The sequence below is a fragment of the Capricornis sumatraensis genome, chromosome 1, assembly GCF_032405125.1.
Source record: "Capricornis sumatraensis isolate serow.1 chromosome 1, serow.2, whole genome shotgun sequence".
NCBI classification, from domain to species: domain Eukaryota; kingdom Metazoa; phylum Chordata; class Mammalia; order Artiodactyla; family Bovidae; genus Capricornis; species Capricornis sumatraensis.
In genome coordinates this window covers 92028116-92049883 of record NC_091069.1, presented here as the reverse complement: position 1 = coordinate 92049883, position 21768 = coordinate 92028116, and the positions used below count along the sequence as shown (strand labels likewise).

Here is a 21768-nt window from a genome sequence, read left to right as displayed (position 1 = left end):
CAATGGATGGAGACTTAAGAATTGGAGAATGTGTGCTATAGAATTCACTAAAAGCATTGAACATCACAGAATTTTCATTCAGACCTGCCAGATCTTTATTACAATGAAATTCTCCTCATCTACATTATTTTTTAATCTCTTGGGAATCTCTCTTGGAACGAATGTCAAGTAAAATTGCTAGAATGTTGTATCACTAGTACTTAGCACAGATAGTCATTCATTTGAGAAGTATTTACTGAGAATCTATTATGTGCCAGGCATAGTATATCCCCTGGGGATGGAGCATATAAAAGAGAGATGAAGTCCCTGGTCTCACGAAGCTCACATCCTTATGGGGGAAATACTGACAAAAACAAAGAAGAAAATTCGAGGTGGAGGTTGGTACTATATACAGAATTAATACAAGATGACATGACTCAGAGTAACTGACTAGTGGCTATTTGGAGTGGTCAGAAGAGCCATTCTGATAAAGCGACCTTTAAGGTGAACTTGATTTGGAACAAGGAAGTGAGTTACCCAGGCAGAAGGAACAGTGAGTAAAAGGGCTCTGAGCACAGACAGTGTGAAAATCTGCTGAAAGGCCGGGACAGGTGGAACCCTGGGACAAGAGATGTCAGCCGGGGGGACAGGAAGCAGCCAGAGCCTGGGTTAGGGCTCTGACTATCCCAGATTAGGGATCCTGACTGTGATTTTGGGTGTGATGATGGGAAGCTTTTTAAAGGGGAATTTCAGCAGGGCTTGATACGATTGAATTTGTGTTTTTAAAGATTCACTCTAGCTGTTGAATAGAGAATGGCTGTGGGGGCAAGAGAAGACACAGGGGATCATGACATTGACGTGGCCTAGGCGGGAAGGAATGTGACTTGGACCAAACAGTAGTAGGGGAGACAGAGAAACGAATGAAGTTTCCATTGTAAAGTCTGGAGGCAGAGTAGCTGTTACTTCTGGATGGACTGGATATGGGGAATGCAAACATCACAGGGGACTCCTAGATTTTGGTCGTGAGCAATTGGGTGGATGCTCTGCCATTGACTCAGATGGAGGAAGACCAGAGGAGAACGAAGCTCGGGCGAAATTGAGTTTTTGTTAAGTTTGAGATCAGACACCCATCTACTGATTCAAGTAGGCAGCTGGAAATCAGAGTCTGATCTCTGAGGAGAGATCGAACCTGAAGATATGGAGATATGGCCTTAAACTCATGTTGGGAGAGTATGAAGGTGGAGAAGGGACTGGGCCCAGGCCAGAGCCCAGGGCGCTGCAGCGATTAGGGACTGAGCTGAGGGGGAGCTGCACACGGTTCCAGCACGGAGGGAGGAGGGACACGTGGTGTCATAGAATCCCGGAGGAAATCATAAACGGACAAGGGAAAGTGGAATCGAAGCTTATCTGGAGCCAAAGGAAGTGCATCGGAAATAAGGCTCTGTACCACTGGAAAGGGAGGGCTTTCCCCTGGTTCTAGGGATGTGATCCCTGTGTTTAGATAGTTCCTTCTTTCTTTCGTCTATTTGTTTCAAAGTAAATTACAAGCCCTCATTAACCCTCTCACACCTGCTGCAAGCTGGACAGGTTTAGTAACCTGCCACTCTCCTGCCTAGGAAGTGAAGCCACACAGGTGACGTAATACCACCTCACCCCCCTCTGACCCCACATGACTGGTCCAAGATGCTCCATCTGGGGGTATAATTAGCTTGCTCAACTGGCAGCCCTGGCTCCAGGATTCACGTCAGGGACCCAAGGAAGGCAAGATCCCAATGATATGGTACAGGGAATACTAAGAAAAGGGTCTGGCTCAGACACCTTCTGTGATTACACCCTCCCAAAGACCTCCCGCCTCAGTTTAACATGAGCACTGCGAACAGCGGCCTTTCCTTCCACTGCGCTCTGCTCCCGTGTGGGCCCTCTTCCACCTAGTCTACGAACATCCTTTCTCACTCCACAGAACCCTGACTACTGCCTACTCTTGCCCAAAGAGTTCCCAATCTCAACCCATCATCAGGTGCCTGATACCATCAGGGAGAAAACCTTGGTCAGACACCCATGTGTCTCTGACCCAGCCCTTGCTAACCACCATTTTAACGAGCTTGTGTCTGGGTGATCTGTGGGTGGGAGGTGAGAGGTGCAATGGAATTCCTGTGGGAGGGAGCATGGAGTAGGTGGGCTTTTGATCAAAGGCACACAGCATTTGGAATCTTCAATCCGAGAAGGCAGGGGCTTCCTAAGCACACTTGGGCACAGAGGGGAAGGTCCTCTGCCCCTCCTCCCCCCAGCTCTGGTACAGCTAGACCTCCAGCCACCAGATCAAGTTGATCTCTTGATTCCCACAGGGCCATGCAATGTCACCAGCCACTGAAACACAGGAGGGAGCTTCAGGCTCGGGTGTCTCCTCTTTCCACCTCACAGCTAGCCCCTGACCTCCACAAGGAATTGAGGGGGGTGGCCGGCCAGAATGCCTCCTTGACTCAGGCTGCAATCCTCATCCCAACAATCCAAAGCAGCCTTGGTAGAGCCTCTGGTTACCTGCACAGGATGCAGCCTCGTCTTGGTGCTTCCAATTCCTTCCACAGTCGTCACAGCCACATGGTGCAAGGAGCAGATGGGAGCCAGGCAGGCATTGGCAGAAAAGTGGCTGGAACCCCAGATTAAGGTCATCCCATCGACCGGTTAGGCTCTCAGAGCGGACCCGAGTGCAGGGTCTGGGAGATTCGTGATGCTTGTGTCACTTCTCCTCCCTCTACATTATGTTCTCTTTTCCACAAGTATCCTCATCTCTCCCCCCAGGCCAGGGCCCGAGCCCCTCCAGTGTCCAGGGGGTCGCGCTGGTGCACCCTAGGCCTCTGGGCTGGAGCATGGAAGCCAGGGGCACTTTCAGCTGCCTCTTACTCAGGTAGATCCTGGAGGCCTCTGGGAGGTCCCAAGTCTAATGCCTCCCTTTTTCTCTACGTGCTTAGCTGCTCAGTCATGTGATCCCATGGACTGTAGCCCTCCAGGCTACTCTGTCCATGGGGAGTCTCCAGGTAAGAATACTGGAGTGGGCTGCCATGCCCTCCTCTAGGGAATCTTCCCAACCCAGGGATCGACCCCAAGTCTCCTGCATTGCAGGCAGATTCTTTACTGTCTGAGCCACCAGGGAAGCCTAAGAATACTAGAGTGGGTAGCCTATCCCTTTTCCAGGGGATCTTCCCAATCCAGGAATCAAACTGCATTTCAGGAAGATCCTTTACCAGCTGAGCTACTAGGGAAGCCCTTAGCACACACTTCAATTTCAGAACCTCCTGTCACTTTTGCTTCTCTGCTTTCACTCACCTCCATTTCTCCCATTCATCTATGCAGAGAGGGAGGCAAAAATCCCCAGGTGAACAGCCCTTAGAGCTTCCTCACCTCCATCCTTTTACTCATCTCTCACTCACTCATGCAACCAACATCAGTTACGGAAGACCAACCTTATACCAGGCACACTGCTGAGGGCTGAGGAAATAAAGGTGAATCAGACAAAACCTCTGTCCTTTAATAGCTTGTCTTCAACTCAGGAAAGCAGAAACCAGTGTGAAAATGCAGTTTAAGTATCTTATGGTAAGGGTTGTAGGAGGGCTGTGCACGTGGCACCAAAGAACCAGCACAAAGGGCTCCTAACCCAATCTTAGCAGGTCAAGGAAGCCTTCCTGGAAGAGGTGATATTTTGCCCAGTCCTAAGGTGTTAATAAGAGTTATTCAGGTAGAGAAGTCCTTGAAAAAAGAACATTCAAGATGGGAAACAGCTTGTGCAGAGACCAAGAAATGAGTGAACATGGAGCATTGGTAGTTCATAACAGTTTCTGCATGAGCGGAATGCTGGACCCATGGAGAGAAAGAAAACTGGGGAAGAAAGGTGGGGCAAATTTAAAGACCTCACATGCTGAGCAAAAAAATTGGACTTAGACGGGGGCAATGGAGGCCTATTCAAGAATTTCATGGGATGTGAAATGAGTCTGAATTTTAGAAAGCTCATTTTATCAGCAGTGGAGAATCTTGTCCATATTTAAAAGCCAGGAAGATGCTCCCTAAGACATCATTCTATTATATCCCTGGTTATGATAAAAGCCTATTCAGGAACACAGGGCTTTACCCACATGTGTGCATACACACACATACAGACAGATACACACAGATACATCGTCACTCAAAAGCTGACCCCTGCATCCTAGTCCTCAAAGGCAACCAGCCAGCAAGCAAAGGATACATGATCTTGTCTTGGAGACGATCATACTTGGAGAGCATCACTGTACAAGCCCCACAGCCCCCTTCTCCACAGCCCAGCTTGGTTCCTCTCAGCCCCACTGGAAGGTCACGGGTTAAGGAATATGAACTCAAAGAAAAAAGTCTTTGTTGGGCTGCTGGGAAATGCCTGGGCTGAGCTGCAAGTGAAGAGCCATCCATCCACACACAGGCTCAGGGCCCTCAGCCCGGGAGGCAGCAGGCCCAAACAGCCTCCCACTCAGAGAGGCTGCCCTGCAACCCAGGGAGGCAGGGATGGAGCCAGCTCCACTTGCAGAGGAGGAAAGGCCCCGGCACCCATGTGTCATCCCCTGGGACTGGAGCTCCAATGCTCTCTAGACCTGGAGATCTTCTTGGGATCACAGTCTTCTAGGTGTGGTCTTAACAGGCCCCCAAACTGGTGGGCTCACTGGGCGGGTGAATCAGGTGCCTCGAAAATGGAGCAAGTGGGGCAATCCTCGTCACCCCAGCTGGGCATGCAATGAAGCCACTCAGGCCAGTATGGGACTTGCTGAGTTCAGCTTCCCTCATTCCCTTGCCAAACCTCTTGGACTGATGAAGTCTGGGGACCAAAATTAGAGCTGCATTAAGGGCTTCTGAATATCCATCCCATAAGATATGTGAAAGGCAATTAAAATGAGGACATTTTGGGGTCAAAAGCCAATACTGGAGACATCTCTTACATCCTGGGAGAAATTAAGACTCTGATACTTTTTGAAGTTTGAAAAGTGCCTAGCTAATAGGCTGCCTTGGAGAACAGCAATTATGGTGGCCTCTTTCCCATGGGACACACAAGCTCCCCTGCCGCTTCTCCCTCAGGCCCCCAGGCCTCCAAGCCCTTCAGCTTCCTGCTGAAGATGGAGAGAGCTGAGTATCTCATCTCCCGGTTATTTCCCTAATTTTAAGATAAAGTTAATAACTAACAATGATGTACAGCATCTTCTACTTGGAAAGCATTCATATCCATGTTTGATGTTCACCATACTTTGGTTAGTGGGTAGGACAGGAACTGCTATATGAAACAGTGAAATGAAAGAAAGAAAGAAAGAAAGAAAGAAAGAAAGGAGGGAGGAAAAAAGAAAGAAAGCAGGAAAGAAAGGTGGGAGGGAGGGAAGGGAGGAAAGAAGGAGGAAAGACTGAGACCCAAGAAGTAATGTGAGCCCCACAAGGTAACAGTTACTTTGAGTGTTAGGCCCAAACGCAGTCCTCTGGTTCTGGATTTGGAGCCTCCTCCTTCACCATGCTGCTGCCTTTTTTAAGGCACAGCTGAAGAGGGCTCTCTAGATCTAGAGTTTTCCTTTCACTAGTCTGGACCTATGAGAGCAACAGTTGAGATCACTCTAGGGGCTCATGAGGATGAAAGGAAGCAGCCCAAAGTAGTCTAGAGTCTTCTGCTAGCCTGGGGATCTTTCTGGCAGCCAAGATAGAAGTCAAGGTTAGAGTCTTCTCTCTTGCCTGGAACTCTGACAAATAAACTGTCAACACAGGCAGCAAAAAGCCACAAGGACTTCATATTTACTTGAAGCCATCTTTCACGGTTGGATTTTATTTGCGATTTGGCATTTAAACCAACCAACGGTATGACCAGGAACTTCTGAGCCTGCTGGGTCTTCACAACCTTATTAGAAAACTAAAATTGACGCCAACAATCTAAGAATGAGCCTCTCTTCCCAGGCTGCCTAGGTAGATGGGCTGGAAATGGAGTTTCGTGCAGTTCCTTGATCCTACTGAGTGACTCAGCCTCTACAAAAACACCATCAGGTCCATGTGCTGTGAACCTCCAGACCTGCCCCCTCCAGACCTGCCCCCTCCAGGTTGAAAATCCAGGACAAAGTACTCTAGAGCCAGTCACTCTCTGATAGGAGCTGAAAGAACAAGGGGGAAGGCCATGGATTCCAGGCTCGCTTCTGTGGGTGTTGAAATACATTTTTGCTTTTGTTCCAAAATACATCACTGGAAAGAGCCATGAGACATCCCCATCTCTGGGAGCCACAGAGGTCAGGATGGGCATCACTTTACAGGAGACCCCTGGAAAGTCTCCAGTGGTGGGTGGGAGGTTCAGACCATGACCCTGGGCTTCAGTCCAGCTCTCCCAGCATGTGTGCAGAAAACGTGAGGCGGGGGAGGCAGGTGCCTGAACACTCCCAGCCTCACTTCCTCCTCTGTCAAAGGGATCGCTGTGGAGTCAGTGAGACGGCCTACACAAATCTCCTGCACTCTGCCTGAACATGGTCAGCGCCCACTAGATGTCAGCCCCTTTACTGTTGTCTTTACTGTTGTTTTTGTTCCAGGGTCTCAGAATCCTTTCCGACTGTGAAAGAACAAAAGGGATGCGGGACCTTACAGAAGCCCTCCCCACACTGCAGGTAGAGCCACACCCCACCCCCAGGAGTCCCCAGCCCATGCTTCCCAGCACCTGCCTTTCCCACAGTGGATGGTGCCTCTACACGATTCCCACCTCAGGCATCCCTTCCCCCAGAAAACTCCCTTCTCTGACTTTCCCTTTCCCTCCACAGAGCTTGAAAGCCTTCATGGGAAGCGCATTCCTGCATTAACAAAGATCTGCTGAGGCAGGCCCCCACCCAACACCCATTCTTCCTGGTGGGGAGGGGAAAGGCCATGAAGCTGGTCAGGGCTAAAGAGGGCCTTTTGGGGCTGCTTGTTTTATAGGCCCAGGATTAAATCTCAGCGTTACTGGAGTCTTAAATGCAAGAGACCTTGAAGAATATCAAGGACAACATTCTTACTTGGCAGATGAGAATTTCAGACCCACAGAGTTCAAATGACTTCCCAGGGTCAGACAGCTGCCAAGGGACAGAGTTGTGGCTAAAATGCAGAGCTCCAAAGTGCTCTTTTCTCTGTGCTCCATGACCTCCAGACCAGTTACTAGCAAATGGCCCAGGGCCCAGAGAATGAGTTCCCAGTGGCCCCTCTCCCTCATCCCTACTCCACAGTCAGGATACACTTTCTTCTCAGGTAGGCCAAAAGGGTTGTTTCTGGATCTGCATTTTTCTCCACCACCTATAAAAACAAACACAGAAGAAAACTATATCAAACACGTACTTAGCCATTGTCTCACCCAAGAATTTGCAGTTAATGGAGGTGCGTTAAACATATCATGAAAATGAAGGTACTTTTCTTGACCATTCCATAAGATGAACATATTATCTGCAAGCCAAATTGTGTGTAAGCTGACACCCTGCAGTTCTAAAATTCTGCATTCATGCTCGGCTCTGGACCCATGACAGCACGTAGGTGTGGCACCTGCCATCTTGGGCTGATCAAGGCAAAGTCCCCTTTAAGATAAGCATGTCATTTCATTTCCAGCTGCTGGATAACATCTGTGTACACCAGGGACAGACCTCTGGCTTTGCCTCCTGGAGAGTAGACTCTTAGGCAGTAGATGGCCAGTCAGTCGGCCTGTGATTATAGCAGAGTATTGTCTGAGTTGGGTTATCACAATCAACAACACTAACACAGGTTAGAAATGGAGGAAAAGTCTCAAATCAAAGGCCCATGAACAGAATGTTCAATAAGATAGAAAAAACTTGTCTTACAAAGTGCAGTGCCAGGTCCTGATGGAAATCATCGAAGGAAATCTGTAAAAATCTGTTTCACGTCCCCTCTTGCATCATCAAGCACAATAGGGTTTGGATGATTGGGGTGATTAAGGGGAGAGCACGTGTCATAAGGGGCTTCCCAGGTGGCACTAGTGGTAAAGACCCCGCCTGCCAATGCAGGAGACATAAGAGATGCAGGTTCGATACCTGGGTCAGGAAGATCCCCTGGAGGAGGGCATGGCAACCCACTCCAGTATTCTTGCCTGGAGAATCCCATGGACAGAGGAGTCAGGCCTGCTACAGCTCATAGGGTCACAAAGAGTCAGACACGACTGAAGCGACTTAGCATACATACACACACACACAGACGTGTGATTAGAGCTTCTTTAGAGAAACCTGTACTAGAGATCCCACATGTTTCTGAATTATGAGGAGAAGGTATCTGAAATTAAATGACGCTTCCTCCTTGGAAGAAAAGCTATGATAAACCTAGACAGAGTATTAAAAAGCAGAGACATCACTTTGCCGACAAAGGTCCGTACAGTCAAAGCTATGGTTTTTTCCAGTAGTCACTTACAAATGTGAGAGTAGGACCATAAAGGAGGCTGAGTGACAAAGAATTGATGCTTTTGAACTGTGGTGTTGGAGAAGACTCTTGAGAGTCCCTTGGACTGCAAGAAGATCAAACCAGTCAAGTCTAAAGGAAACCAACCTTGAATAGTCATTGGCAGGACTGATGCTGAAGCTGAAGCTCCAATACTTTGGCCACCTGATACAAAGTGCCAACTCATTGGAAAAGACCCTGATGCTGGGAAAGATTGAGGGCATGAGGAGAAGGGGGCAACAGAAGGTGGGACAATGGTTGGCTGGCATCATCCACTCAATGGACATGAACTTGAGCAAGCTCTGGGACATAGTGGCAAACAGGGGAGCCTAGCACGCTGCAGTCCATAAGGTCACAAAGAGTCAGAGATGAGTTAGTGGCTGAACAATGGCAACAACAGAAACAGACTTGAGAACTAAGTGCAAGGCATGATCCTAGGTCCTGAGGTTGTGGAGAGAGAGCTATAAATTACATTTTTAGGAAAATTGGAGTAATGCTGCATAAAGTCTATAGATTAGGTAACAATGATATAGTAACACTAGATTTCCTGATTTTTATAAATAGATTGTGGTTATGTAAGAATACTCTTATTCTTAGTTTAAGGGAGAAAGAAGTATGATATCTGAAATTTATTCTCAATGGTTCATAAAGAAAATTTTATACTTTATATGTTCATTCCAATTAATTACATATTTAAATATATAAAATTATGTACTTATAGATCTCTATATCTATGTACCTATATATCATTTTGTTGGCATTCATTTAGCAAGCATTTCTTTGTATTCTTCTTGCAACTTCCTTATAAGTTATACATTTTTTTAAGTTTAACTTTTAAAGTTCAAAGTTTGAAAAATAAATTTCTTTAGTAGAGGATTTCTCAGGGTTTTGATATCCATCCATTCATCCTTTCCACATCAATTGGGCACCTACTATGTGCCAACAAAATGGTCTAAGAATATCTAAGAAGAGCATCTTGTGGGGATACTTGTCTTTGAAATACATTTTGGAATATGGTAATTTACCTGATCACAATCTATTCTGCCAACCCGTTCATTAGCTCCCAAATGGTAAATGCCTGATCTTGGAGATTGTGTTCCTCTCATGCATGTGTGTCCCATAGGCTCAGGCCTGGGAGGAGCTTGTAAATGTTGTTGACAAGGAGGGTAGGTGGGTAAGTGACTGAGTGTTAACTTATCACTGACTGCGGCTTCTTGTGAGCGTCACTCATGGACACTTTCAGCTGTACTCTCCATGCAGAATTTTCTAGACTTCTCCAGGGGTCAACATCTTCACTAACCAGAGAGGGACTGTTTGAATAACACGAATCCAGCGCCTGCCCCCCGGCCCCAACCCCAACCGCCCCACTGCCAGGAAGAGAGATGCAGACACAGAGAACGGACTGCAGAGAGGTGGACATAAAGAGCGGACATGTGGACACAGCGGAGGAAGGAGTGGGCAGGACAGGTTGAGACAGCGACACTGACGTGTATGCTCTACCGTGTGTGGGGTGGACAGCTGGTGGGAAGCCGATGTTAGCACAGGGACCTCAGCTCAGTGCTCTGTAACAACCTAGAGGGGTGGGATGGCAGTTGGGAGAGAGGCTCAAGAAGGATGGGATATATGTATGCTTATAGCTGATTCACGTTGTCATACAGCAGAAACCAACACAACGTTGTAAAGCAATTATCTTCCTATTAAAAATACATTAAAAAAAAAAAAAGGAATCCAGCCAAAAGCATGGTCACTACAGTGATTCCAAAATACTGGGCAACTCTTTCCCTTTGACTCTGACTTCAAATCAGAGGAAGTGGAAGCCATAGTCACCAAGGCCTGTCACCACCACAGAAGGCTCTGGAGGTATTTGATCATTTGTATCTTACACCCTCTCCAGGATCACAGCGAGTGAAGACAAGGGTCCTAGACTGTGGTCTGAAAGAGGAACAGGAGGAAGTGCATATTTAAGAGTGAGTCAGCAAGTTCCATCAGCTTCTTTGGTAACCTCCTTGCACAATGTCTGGTAAAGAAAGATCTAGAACATCTTGGGAATAGAATTGGGAAGAAACAGATGCCTCTATTTGACTGGGAATTCCTTGGTTGGTCCAGTTTTTACAGCACTGTTTTCACCTCATCATTCCTCACCTTGCCTCACCACCTTTCCAGTAGATTCTCAAAAGTTCATGTTTGCAACATTAAATGTGCCAATATTCATCACAGAAATTGGAAGTAGTTGAAGTTTCAAGAGATGGTAAAGTTTGATGCAGTAATACCATCTAAAAATTTTTAAATTGCTTTCCTAAGGTGAAAATAAAATACACAGGGAAACAATTTTCAACAAACCAGACTGACCTTGAAATGCTGCTTTCTAGATCTGGGGCATCACAGCAACCATCCTCAAAGAACCTTGCACTGTCACACATGAATTGATGGCTTCATAAACCATCAAAACTTTGAGTTAAGTCACTGAATCCAGCTGCTCATCCATTACAAAAACCACTTAGAAAAATGCCACAGAAGATGCCTCTGTGTAAGTAATATGTGAAGAAGACCTATTCAGCAACCGTTTCTTAAATCTCACCAGTGTAACTTTGCGTGTGACAGCATTGTTGGAATTCTTGGCTGCAGAAATCTTACAACCACCAACGTGGAAGCTTTGCCCTACCTCTTAGTTTGCTGTCAGAGGCCAACCCTGAAAGGAAGTCAACACAGAGAAACTACTCTGCACCCGAAAGAGCACAAGTGACCTCCTTCCCTAGGGCCACCTGCTGATACCACTGAAACTGAATCCGACCACCTTGGAAGCCCCTTACGTTGCAACAGCTCACAGCATTCCCCTGGTAGTCACCCAGACACACCCTGACAATTTAAGCACTAGTTGCATTTTAATTTTTGAAAACTGCCTCCAAAGTCGCCTAGCTTCTCAACTTAAAATTGCCAATATTGTGAAACAAAATTGCTCTGACTCCTGGGTTTGGCCCTCACTCATAAAATCCACATGGCCATCCACAATGTGCAACCACAGCTAGCCTTTTACTGTCCATTTCATTCACAGTCGGGGAGCTGAAGCAAGCACCTCAGCACCGGTGGAGGGAGGGCAAGTGGACGACAATGGAGACAATGTGATGTGTTTACAGCTCTCTCCAACTGCTTTAAAATTTGCAAAAATTGTTACCCTTCTGGTGCTGCAAGGACTGGTACCCATGTCATAAGACCCTCCTCTGCCCCATTCCATCCCCACTTTTCCTACGTCCCTATGCACACCACTGAAGTTGATCCAAGTGGGCAATTTTTATCAAAGTAAGAGGTTTGTGACTCGATGGACATGAGTCTGAGTGAACTCCGGGAGTTGGTGATGGACAGGGAGGCCTGGCATGCTGCGATTGATGGGGTCGCAAAGAGTCGGACACGACTGAGCGACTGAACTGAACTGAACCAAGAGTGGGGTGGGGGGATCCATGCCCTTTAGGAAACAAGCATTGTGACTTGACACAAGATGTCAGTATACGTCCTCACGCAAGTTAGCTGTTACATTGATATGGATGAAATTTCAGAATCAAAGCAGTGTACACGTTATACCCTGAGATAAGCAAGAAAACACATTCCTGTTCCTTTTCTCAGTAAAGAGAGCAACAAAAGCCTTAGGATACGTTTGATTAAACACCGAAATAGAGGTGGAGTGGGTGACCTCCAATCTCACCGAGAACCCTGTCCACCTTTCTCAGCTTGGTGCCAGCATCTCTACAGGCTGGGAGCGTGGGGGAGGGAAGTGCTCACATATACCCCTCTTCTCTCTTCCCTCCCCATCACTCCTCTGCCCCATGAGGATCTTGACTGGGTTCTAGACCCAAGAAGGTCTTCTCTCCCCAATGATACCCCCAATTCAGGAATAGCTTTGAAGGAAGAGAAAGCGAGAAGGTGAACAAATGAATGAGAACCCAAAATAGAGAGGACAAACATTCTTCCCAGGGATCAGGGAAACCAGAGGAAAAATCAGCTTTTGCTTACCTTTTTGCCATTCACAAAGAAAATCAATTCATCTGCTGTCATTGTCAACAGGTTGGGGGTCCCCGAACTCCAGGTACCTCACGCCTAAGAGGCACTGCCAGTTATCACTGCCCTGCAACTTGACAAATACACCTCTCCCAAAAAAGTTAAATGAAGTCAGCCAATGGGAGGGACCAAGCTTAGAGCTTTGGGGCACAGAGAGTTCTTGGCACAAGCCACCAGTTTACATAATCAAGGAAAATGCAAACAACCATACTCAGCAAATCACACCCCCAACACTTGTGTCCAAGAGCACAGAGGAAGACACAGTGGATACAGGCTTGGTGCCAGACGGCCGTGTGTCTTAGGCGTCACCCTCATGGAACCTGCTTCATCCCCCTACTTGAAGACAGAGAAGGGGGAGGGGCCGTGGTCACAGTCACAGTCATGGCAATAGAGGTGAGTCACATCCTCCAAGTCCACACTTGGCATCTCGCCATTTAGTTACAGAGACCCAGACTCAGCACTTAATAGGCAGGACTCGTTCTCCCAGAGCCTGGAAGAGTCTGGAGTCACCAGAGGCAGAGTCCAGTGCTTCAGAGGCAAACTCTGGCATTTGACCCCAGCAGGTCTCTTCTCACTCTCAGAACTCATTGATTTTCATCTGTAAATGCGCAAATGAATGACATCAAGAGTAAAATGCTGGGGGATAGATGATGTATTTGGGAAGTGCTTCGTAAATTGGCAAACAAACCTAACTTTTTTTTTCTGTTGCAAATGTATTCTCAACAGCACAATAAAAATAATCCTCATAACAAACCATTTTTGAGGTTTCCCTTTTGTTTCTCTCAGTGAATCACCATAGATTAAACTGTCAGAATAACTCATAAACATATTTTAAAATACTGCACCAAAAAAAATGTACCTATCTCATAGTCATAGGCCAAATTAATACAGAGCTGGAAACCTTCCCCATCCAGTCTCCATTAACTCCTGGTATAAACATACATGCATATCACCTACCTGACACCACCAATGGGTTCTAAAGTCCAGCACCCCAATGCCCCTCCCAGCTCTCTGTCTCTCTGACACACGCGCTTACCCACCAGCATTCTCTCTCGTCTTCTACTCAGCTAGCAGCCTCTCTGAGGTAGGTCACTTTCCCTCTACCCCTTGAAGGATACAAGGAGGGAGAAAAGCAGATGTGCTTGGTACAGAAATACCTTACAGAAATCAAAGACTGGCAGGACAACCACCATGAGATCAACCAACGGCCCTCTCACAACAGCCTCCACCTAAGCAGGAGATGAAATTCCACTTGTCGGGTGGCTGATCATCCCAGTTTGCCTCCAGATATCTTGATTTTAGCAGTAAAGCCTTGACATATCCCAGTCCAGGGCAAATGAGGATGATTGGTCAACATAAAACAGGAGTTCTTACCTGGGTAGAGATGATGCCCATCCCAGGAGCCTTTTGGCAATGCTTGGGGATACGTCTTGGTGACAGAAATCGTCAATAATCCATCTATAATAATAATGACAACAATAACAATAATAATAATAAAAGAGAGTTTTATCTGAGCCAAACTGAGGGCTACAGTTCAAGAGGCAGTCTCTCCGATAGTTATGAAAAACCGTTCCAGAAAAGCATGATTTGGGGAAGTTTTATATCTTGTCAGAAAAAAATAAAAACACCTGCCATTACAAGAGTACATTTCTTCATCGTTTCAAAAAAGACAGGTCAGCACATACACAGGGAGTCAGGAAAGCCGTGGTGCCAGGAAAGGTTTATCACCCAAAGAGCACCAGGACTGGTGTCCTAGGAAGGGAGGCATGCGTCTTTAAAATGGACAGTTTCACTGCGGTCAATGCAGACCAAGTTGATGTACGACATATGCTTAATAGGTCACAAAACAGGCTGTCCTAGTTAGGATAAAGTTTAAGTTAATTCATGGATAAGCCAGAATGACTTCCTTATGCCTCAATATGTGAATATTTCCACCATCATTTCCCTTTTCTAATCAAACAAAATCTTTGAAAAGAAAGCAGTGATGACCAGAATATTTGTCCCTTGATGCCAGAGTGGTTGCTCCCTACCCACAGGTCTCTCAGTGCTGGACTTCCTCTCTTTTAATTTTTTAGAGGAAAGTTCAGTTCAGTTCAGTCGCTCAGTCGTGTCCGACTCTTTGCGATCCCATGAATTGCAGCACGTCAGGCCTCCCTGTCCATCACCAACACCTAGAGTTCACTCAGACTCACGTCCATCGAGTCGGTAATGTCATCCAGCCACCTCATCCTCTGTCGTCCCCTTCTCCTCCTGCCCCCAATCCCTCCCAGCATCAGAGTCTTTTCCAATGAGTCAACTCTTCCCATGAGGTGGCCAGAGTACTGGAGTGTCAGCTTTAGCATCATTCCTTCCAAAGAACACCCAGGGCTGATCTCCTTTAGAATGGACTGGCTGGATCTCCCAGGGACTCTTAAGAGTCTTCTCCAACACCACAGTTCAAAAGCATCAATTCTTCGCTGCTCAGCTTTCTTCACAGTCCAACTCTTGCATCCATACATGACTACTGCAAAAACCATAGCCTTGACTAGACAGACCTTTGTTGACAAAGTAATGTCTCTGCTTTTGAATATGCTGTCTAGGTTGGTCATAACTTTTCTTCCAAAGAGTAAGTGTCTTTTAATTTCATGGCTGCGATCACCATCTGCAGTGATTTTGGAGCCCCCCCCCCCAAAAAAAAAAGTCTGACAGTATTTCCATTGTTTCCCCATGTACTTCCCATGAAGGGATGGGACCAGATGCATGATCTTCGTTTTCTGAATGCTGACCTTTAAGCCAACTTTTTCACTCTCCTCTTTCACTTTCAACAAGAGGCTTTTGAGTTCCTCTTCACTTTCTGCCATAAGAGTGGTGCCATCTGCATATCTGAGGTTATTGATATTTCTCCCAGTAATCTTGATTCCAGCTTGTGCTTCTTCCAGCCCAGCATTTCTCATGATGTATTCTGCATATAAGTTAAATAAGCGGGGTGACAGTATACAGCCTTAACGTACTCCTTTTCCTATTTGGAACCAGTCTGTTGTTCCATGTCCAGTTCTAACTGTTGCTTCCTGACCTGCATATAGGTTTCTCAAGAGGCAGGTCAGGTGGTCTGGTATTCCCATCTCTCTCAGAATTTTCCACAGTTTCTTGTGATCCACACAGTCAAAGGCTTTGGCATAGTCAATAAAGCAGAAATAGATGTTTTTCTGGAATTCTGTTGCTTTTCCCATAATCCAGTGGATGTTGGCAATTTGATCTCTGGTTCCTCTGCCTTTTCTAAAACTAGCTTGAATATCTGGAAGTTCACAGTTCACATATTGCTGAAGCCCGGCTTGGAGAATTTTGAGCATTACTTTAGTGTGTGAGATGAGTGCAATTGTGCGGTAGTTTGAGCATTCTTTGGCATTGCCTTTCTTTGGGATTGGAATGAAAACTGACCTTTTCCAGTCCTGTGGCCACTGCTGAGTTTTCCAAATTTGCTGGCAAATTGAGTGCAGCACTTTCACAGCATCATCTTTCAGGATTTGAAACAGCTCAACTGGAATTCCATCACCTCCACTAGCTTTGTTCGTAGTGATGCTTTCTAAGGCCCACTTGACTTCACATTCCAGGATGTCTGGCTCTAGATGAGTGATCACACCATCATGATTATCTTGGTCATGTAGACCTTTTTTGTACAGTTCTTCTGTGTATTCTTGCCACCTCTTCTTAATATCTTCTTCTTCTGTTAGGTCCATACCATTTCTGTCCTTTATTGAGCCCATCTTTGCATGAAATGTTCCCTTGGTATCTCTAATTTTCTTGAACAGATCTCTAGTCTTTCCCATTCTTTTGTTTTCCTCTATTTCTTTGCATTGAAGAAGGCTTTCTTATCTCTTCTTGCTATTCTTTGGAACTCTGCATTCAGATGCTTATATCTTTCCTTTTCTCCTTTACTTTTCATTTTTCTTCTTTTCACAGCTATTTGTAAGGCCTCCCCAGACAGCCATTTTGCTTTTTTGCATTTCTTTTCCACGGGGATGGTCTTGATCCCTGTCTCTTCTACAATGTCACAAACCTCAGAGTTGCCCAATTATTCTCATTGAAAGTGAAAGTGAAAGTCTCGCAGTCATGTCTGCAATTCCATGGACTGTAGCCTGCCAGGCTCCTCTGTCCTTGGAATTCTCCAGGCCAGAATACTGGAGTGGGTATTCATTCCCTTCTCCAAAGGATCTTCCCAACCCAGGGATTGAACCTAGGTCTCCTGCATTGCAGGTGGATTCTTTACCATCTGAGCCACGAGGGAAACCCAGTTATTCTCATTATGGGGGAGGTAATTGATTAATGAATGAATGAAATGAAGTCACTCAGTCATGTCTGACTCTTTGCAACACTATGGACTGTAGCCCACCAGGCTCCTCCGTCCATGGGATTTTCCAGGCAAGAATACTGGAGTGGGTTGCCGTTTCCTTCTCCAGAGGATCTTCCCAACCCAGGGATCGAACCCAGGTCTCCCGCATCGCAGGCAGATGCTTTAACCTCTGAGCTACCAGGGAAGGCTGAATTGATTAATGGAACAAAGTAAACACAGAGGTATATGATGATGGGTAAACATTTTATAAGATATATTACCAATTATATCAAATTGTTGCTCCAACATTGTACATGTGCTTTTAGCAGTCAGCTTAGAGCAAAGAGTAATACATATCACATGTACCTTGATAGCTAGGAAAAGAATAATAACACATACTATGACTGATAATCCTCTGTAAAACAAGCTGAAAAAAATTGCCTATTACTGATGGACTCTAACCAGATTATTTAAAGGATCTGTTTCCCATACATCTTTTAGCTTTTTTGCAATTTTTTTCTAAGTGTATAACCTACTTTTCCTCAGGTGTTGATATGAGTGCAACAAGAAATGTGAGCAATGGCATTAACATCTCTTTGTTTAGCCAACAAAAAATCTAAGGCAGCCCTGTTATCCAATACTACTTGGACTAAGTGTTTGAGGGATGTCTTTTGTGCTCTAATGCTGTTTGCACTGTCTTCTGCCAAAAGTTTTGTCCTTTTGTCCTTTGACCAAAAGTGACTGATAGATTTCTAATCATCTCTCTGTTTACATTATACTCCTGCACTAAGAATCAAGACTCCCCAAATACTTTGCCACCAGGTATCTTGGTATTCTGCTAAAATGGATCTCTTGACTCCATAATGAAAAGAGAAAGAAGGTTCATCTGTTGCCTTCTACAGAGACGATGGGGTAGCATTAGGTACCAGTCAACATAATTATTTTATTTACCATAAAAACATTTTGTGCCCATCTCTGAGAAGGTGGGTCAATTCTAACGCCACATGCAAAGATAAAACTCCAGGGAGCAGAAGCAATCTCACTGACAGCTTTGTTAACTGGAAGTTTTCTTAACACGATATTAAAGCATGGATTTTTTTTTTTTTTTGCAAGTTTTCCAAAAGTTATCTGTATGACATTTAATATTTGAGAGTAGCTGGCATAATATACACACGTTATTCTCTTTAAGACGTTTGTTAATTAAGGCATACTTTATTTCACGTATATTCCCAAATATGACATTTCTGTCAAAGCCATAGTAACATCGCCAATGTTTCCAGTTGTGTCTTGCTATTAATATAATATCAATAACTCCAGATATGCAGATGATACCACTTTAATGGCAGAAAGCAAAGAGGAGCTAAAGAGCCTCATGATGAAGGTGAAACAGGAGAATGAAAAAACTGGCTTAAAACTTAACACTCAAAAAATGAAGATCACGGCATCCAGTCACATCACTTCATAGAAAATAGATGGGGGAAAAGTGTAAACAAAGACAAATATTATTTTCTTGGACTCCAAAATCACTGCAGATGGTGACTGCAGCCATGAAATTTAAAGATGCTTGCTCCTTGGAAGGAAAGCTATGACAAATCTAGACAGTGTATTAAAAACCAGAGACATCACTTTACCAACAAAGGTCTATATAGTCAAAGCTATGGTTTTCCCAGTAGACGTATACAGATGTGAAAGTTGGACCATAAAGAACGCTGAGTGCCGAAAAACTAACGCTTTAGAACTATGGTGCTGGAGAAGACTCTTGAGAGTCCCTTGGACAGCAAGGAGATCCAACCAGTCCATCCTAAAGAAAATCAACCCTGAATATTCATTGGAAGGACTGGTGCTGAAGCTGAAGCTCCAATACTCTGGCCACCTGATGCAAAGACCGATTCATTGGTAAAGAGCCTAATGCTGGGAAAGATTGAGGGCAAGAAGAGAAGAGGGTGACAGAGGAGGAGATAGTTGGATGGCATCACTGACTCAATGGACATAAGTTAGAGCAAACTCCGGGAGATAGTGAAGGACAGGGAAGGCTGACGTGCTGCCGTCCATGGATTCCCAGAGAGTCAGACATGGCAACTAAACAACAACAATCAATATAAGGAGAAAAAATTCTTATTAAACTCATGCGAGTAACTAATATCATGAACTTAAAAATGCTCCAAATTCTGGTGGAAACAGGTAGAGAGGAAAGACAAAAGTTTTCATTCTGATTACGAAGGTTTAATTTATCAAATTGGTGTAAGTCATGATTAGCTTGGGCTTCCCTGATAGTTCAGTTGGTAGAGAATCTGCCTGAAATTCAGGAGACCCCGGTTTGATTCCTGAATCAGGAGAAAGGATAGGCTACCCAGTCCGTTATTTTTGGGCTTCCCTTGTGGCTCAGCTGGTAAAGAATCTACTTGCAATGCTGGAGACCTGGGCTTGATCCCTGGGTTGGGATGATCCCCTGGAGAAAGAAAGGCTACCCACTCCAGTATTCTGGCCTGGAGAATTTCATGGCTTGTATAGTCCATGGAGTCGCAGAGTCGGACATGACTGAGCAACTTTCACTTTCATAATTAGCTTAGGGGAAATGTTTCCTTATATCTGAAAAAGAAAGATAAAAGCCAGTAATATTTCAGATCCAAAAAAATCACTAAAATTATTATTATATTTATCAGTTCATTCAACCCATATAACAAATTCTTGTTTTGCTTAAACCCAATTTTTCCTTTAGTTTTATTACTCTTGCCTGATGATGGGAGGTGATAATGTCAGTGGTCATCTCAAGAAGTTTGCAAGGTTTTTGTTAAGACTCACATAATTTGCCCAGGGAGACTGTGGAAGATATACCCCAAGTAGAAGACGCACTTGTTTTCCAGTAGTTCCTTTGTCATTGTGAGGGCATCGGCCTTGCTGTAAGGGAAAGCTCTAACCCATCAAAAGGAAAGTGGAGTTTGCCAGGAATCCAGGAAGAGCCAAGCAGTCAACTTGAGCTCCCCAAGGCCCAACTATTCAATTTACAGCTAATCCTGACTCATCTTAATTCCTCTGATTTAGGAGTAGACTGTTGCCATGTTACAAGGATATCAGGATGGCAAAAGTCTGACAAGAAGTTAATTTTTGCAGCAGTAGCATGGACTTTATCTATACATAACATAATCTTCACAGATTCTTTTGCTGTTGGCTTCACATGTGAGCACACTGGGCATTTCCCTGATGCTCGAGTTCAGTCTCTGTGAAAATGAAAGTCGCTTCAGTCATGACTTTGGTCTTTGTGACCCATGGACTGTAGCCCGTCAGGCTCCTCTGTCCATGGGATTCTCCAAGAAAGAACACTGGAGTGGGTTGCCATTTCCTTACTTAGTGTAGACTCAATTTTGATGACAGATAACATTTCATGTCAGGACATAAAAGACTTCCAGGAATTTCACATAAAAATTTCTGGGACACTTATTTTGCATATTGATATGGATAGTAACAACATAAAGAAGGCTGAATGTTACTTTTTATTTGACAATGCTTCCCATGACAACTGCCAGATTAGTTTAATAAGTCTCTTTCCATAAAGAGATAAAAATAACTCAAAGTTAGTTCTAAACCAAAAGACTTCATTTAGAATTTGAACATGAGACATTTTTTCAAAATGTCAAAAAGGTTTTTTAAAACATTTAGTCAAATAAGTCACTGTGGAAAAATATTTAGTCATTAATTTAACCAAAGTGACAATAAAATATTTCAAAAGCAAATACAGAAAGACAACAGATTGCTTAAAATGTATATATGTATATAAATGTATATATATAAAGACCTCTCACAATCCATTATCAAAACAGAACAATATTCTGAGAAAATTTTGTCCTCCTAACAGAGAAAATCAAATTCTAGTCCTGACCACTACCTTTTCTCAGGTCACCTCTTCCACAAACCTCCCACAACCTATCATATCCAAATTTGTCTATTTTCTTTCTCATTTAGAAATAACCAGATTCTGGACAAAATCTCTTTCTGTTTACCTTAACAAAATGCGTTTACATTCCTCATATCTTCTTTTATTGGAATCACATCCTACTTTCCTTGAATATTGAAATATTTTTCTTATTGTTTCTAGTAGGTTTAATTATATTACTATTTTTATCCCTTAAGAACCTTAATCTCTAGCAAAAACCAAGAACCAATCATGGCAAGCTGTCTGTTTTATTAGCATTTCCTGATTGGCGTGCTTACATATGTATTCCATAACTTCTAGAAACATATGTATTTTCACAACATAATTTCTCTCAATGTGGTAAAAGATATCTTTTTAATAAACTAAACACCTTTAGTTTTTCTCTAATAAAAGACAAAGGTAGGTAAACATAGACTTGCTTAGCAATTAATGTTTCAGCATTTACTTAAAACAATATAGACATTAAATGAATTCCCATCCTTAATTTAGCAACACCCTAGTTCCAAGTAAAGATTTCAACAAAAATCTGGAGAAACTATTTTTTTTTGGATAAACTATTTTTAAGCAAACTTACCATAAAACGTAATTAGTCTTAAAGAATCTACCTAATATCCATTTATCTCTATCTGTTTTATTACTTATGAAAGTATCATCATACCAAGTTAATTTTCTTGTTGAAAATTTTTCTAACAGAAATGACATGAGTTTATTGACTTTCATAAACCCAGGTACAATTAAAGTATTATTCTATTGTTGATGACTTGTAAAGACATGTTTGTATTAATTATACCAATAACTTGACTTTGATACTGAATATTAATTTAATACTGAATATCTCCCACATCACATGAACCCAAAATTCCTTTTAGTAAATTTCTATTATATTTCTGAGAATTTATATAAAAATTTACTTGTTTAAGCTGTTTAAATACAGAACTTTTACAATTTAATTTTGATAATACCATCTGAAGGTAGGGACATATCATGTCTATAACATACACACAGAGAAACATACATCCAGATACAGAGAGATCTCATAGTTTTTCTGCTGGAGTTTGAAAGG

At 44.0% G+C, this 21768-nt stretch overlaps 1 protein-coding gene across 4 annotated transcripts in view; it reads right to left on the bottom strand.

Annotated features, from left to right (window-relative positions):
- XDH (xanthine dehydrogenase) overlaps positions 1–12518 on the bottom strand; it is a 68868-nt gene extending 56350 nt beyond the window's left edge. For all 4 annotated transcript variants that reach the window (XM_068964731.1, XM_068964757.1, XM_068964748.1 and 1 more), the window contains exons 1-4: positions 12421–12518; positions 7215–7272; positions 4217–4313; positions 2518–2626 (exon numbers count right to left, since the gene is read on the bottom strand). In XM_068964731.1, coding sequence (XP_068820832.1) covers positions 2518–2626; positions 4217–4313; positions 7215–7272; positions 12421–12462 — 306 coding nt within the window. In that variant the 5' untranslated portion in view covers positions 12463–12518. The remainder of the gene's footprint in view (positions 1–2517; positions 2627–4216; positions 4314–7214; positions 7273–12420) is intronic.
- Between the last annotated feature and the right edge of the window lie 9250 nt (positions 12519–21768).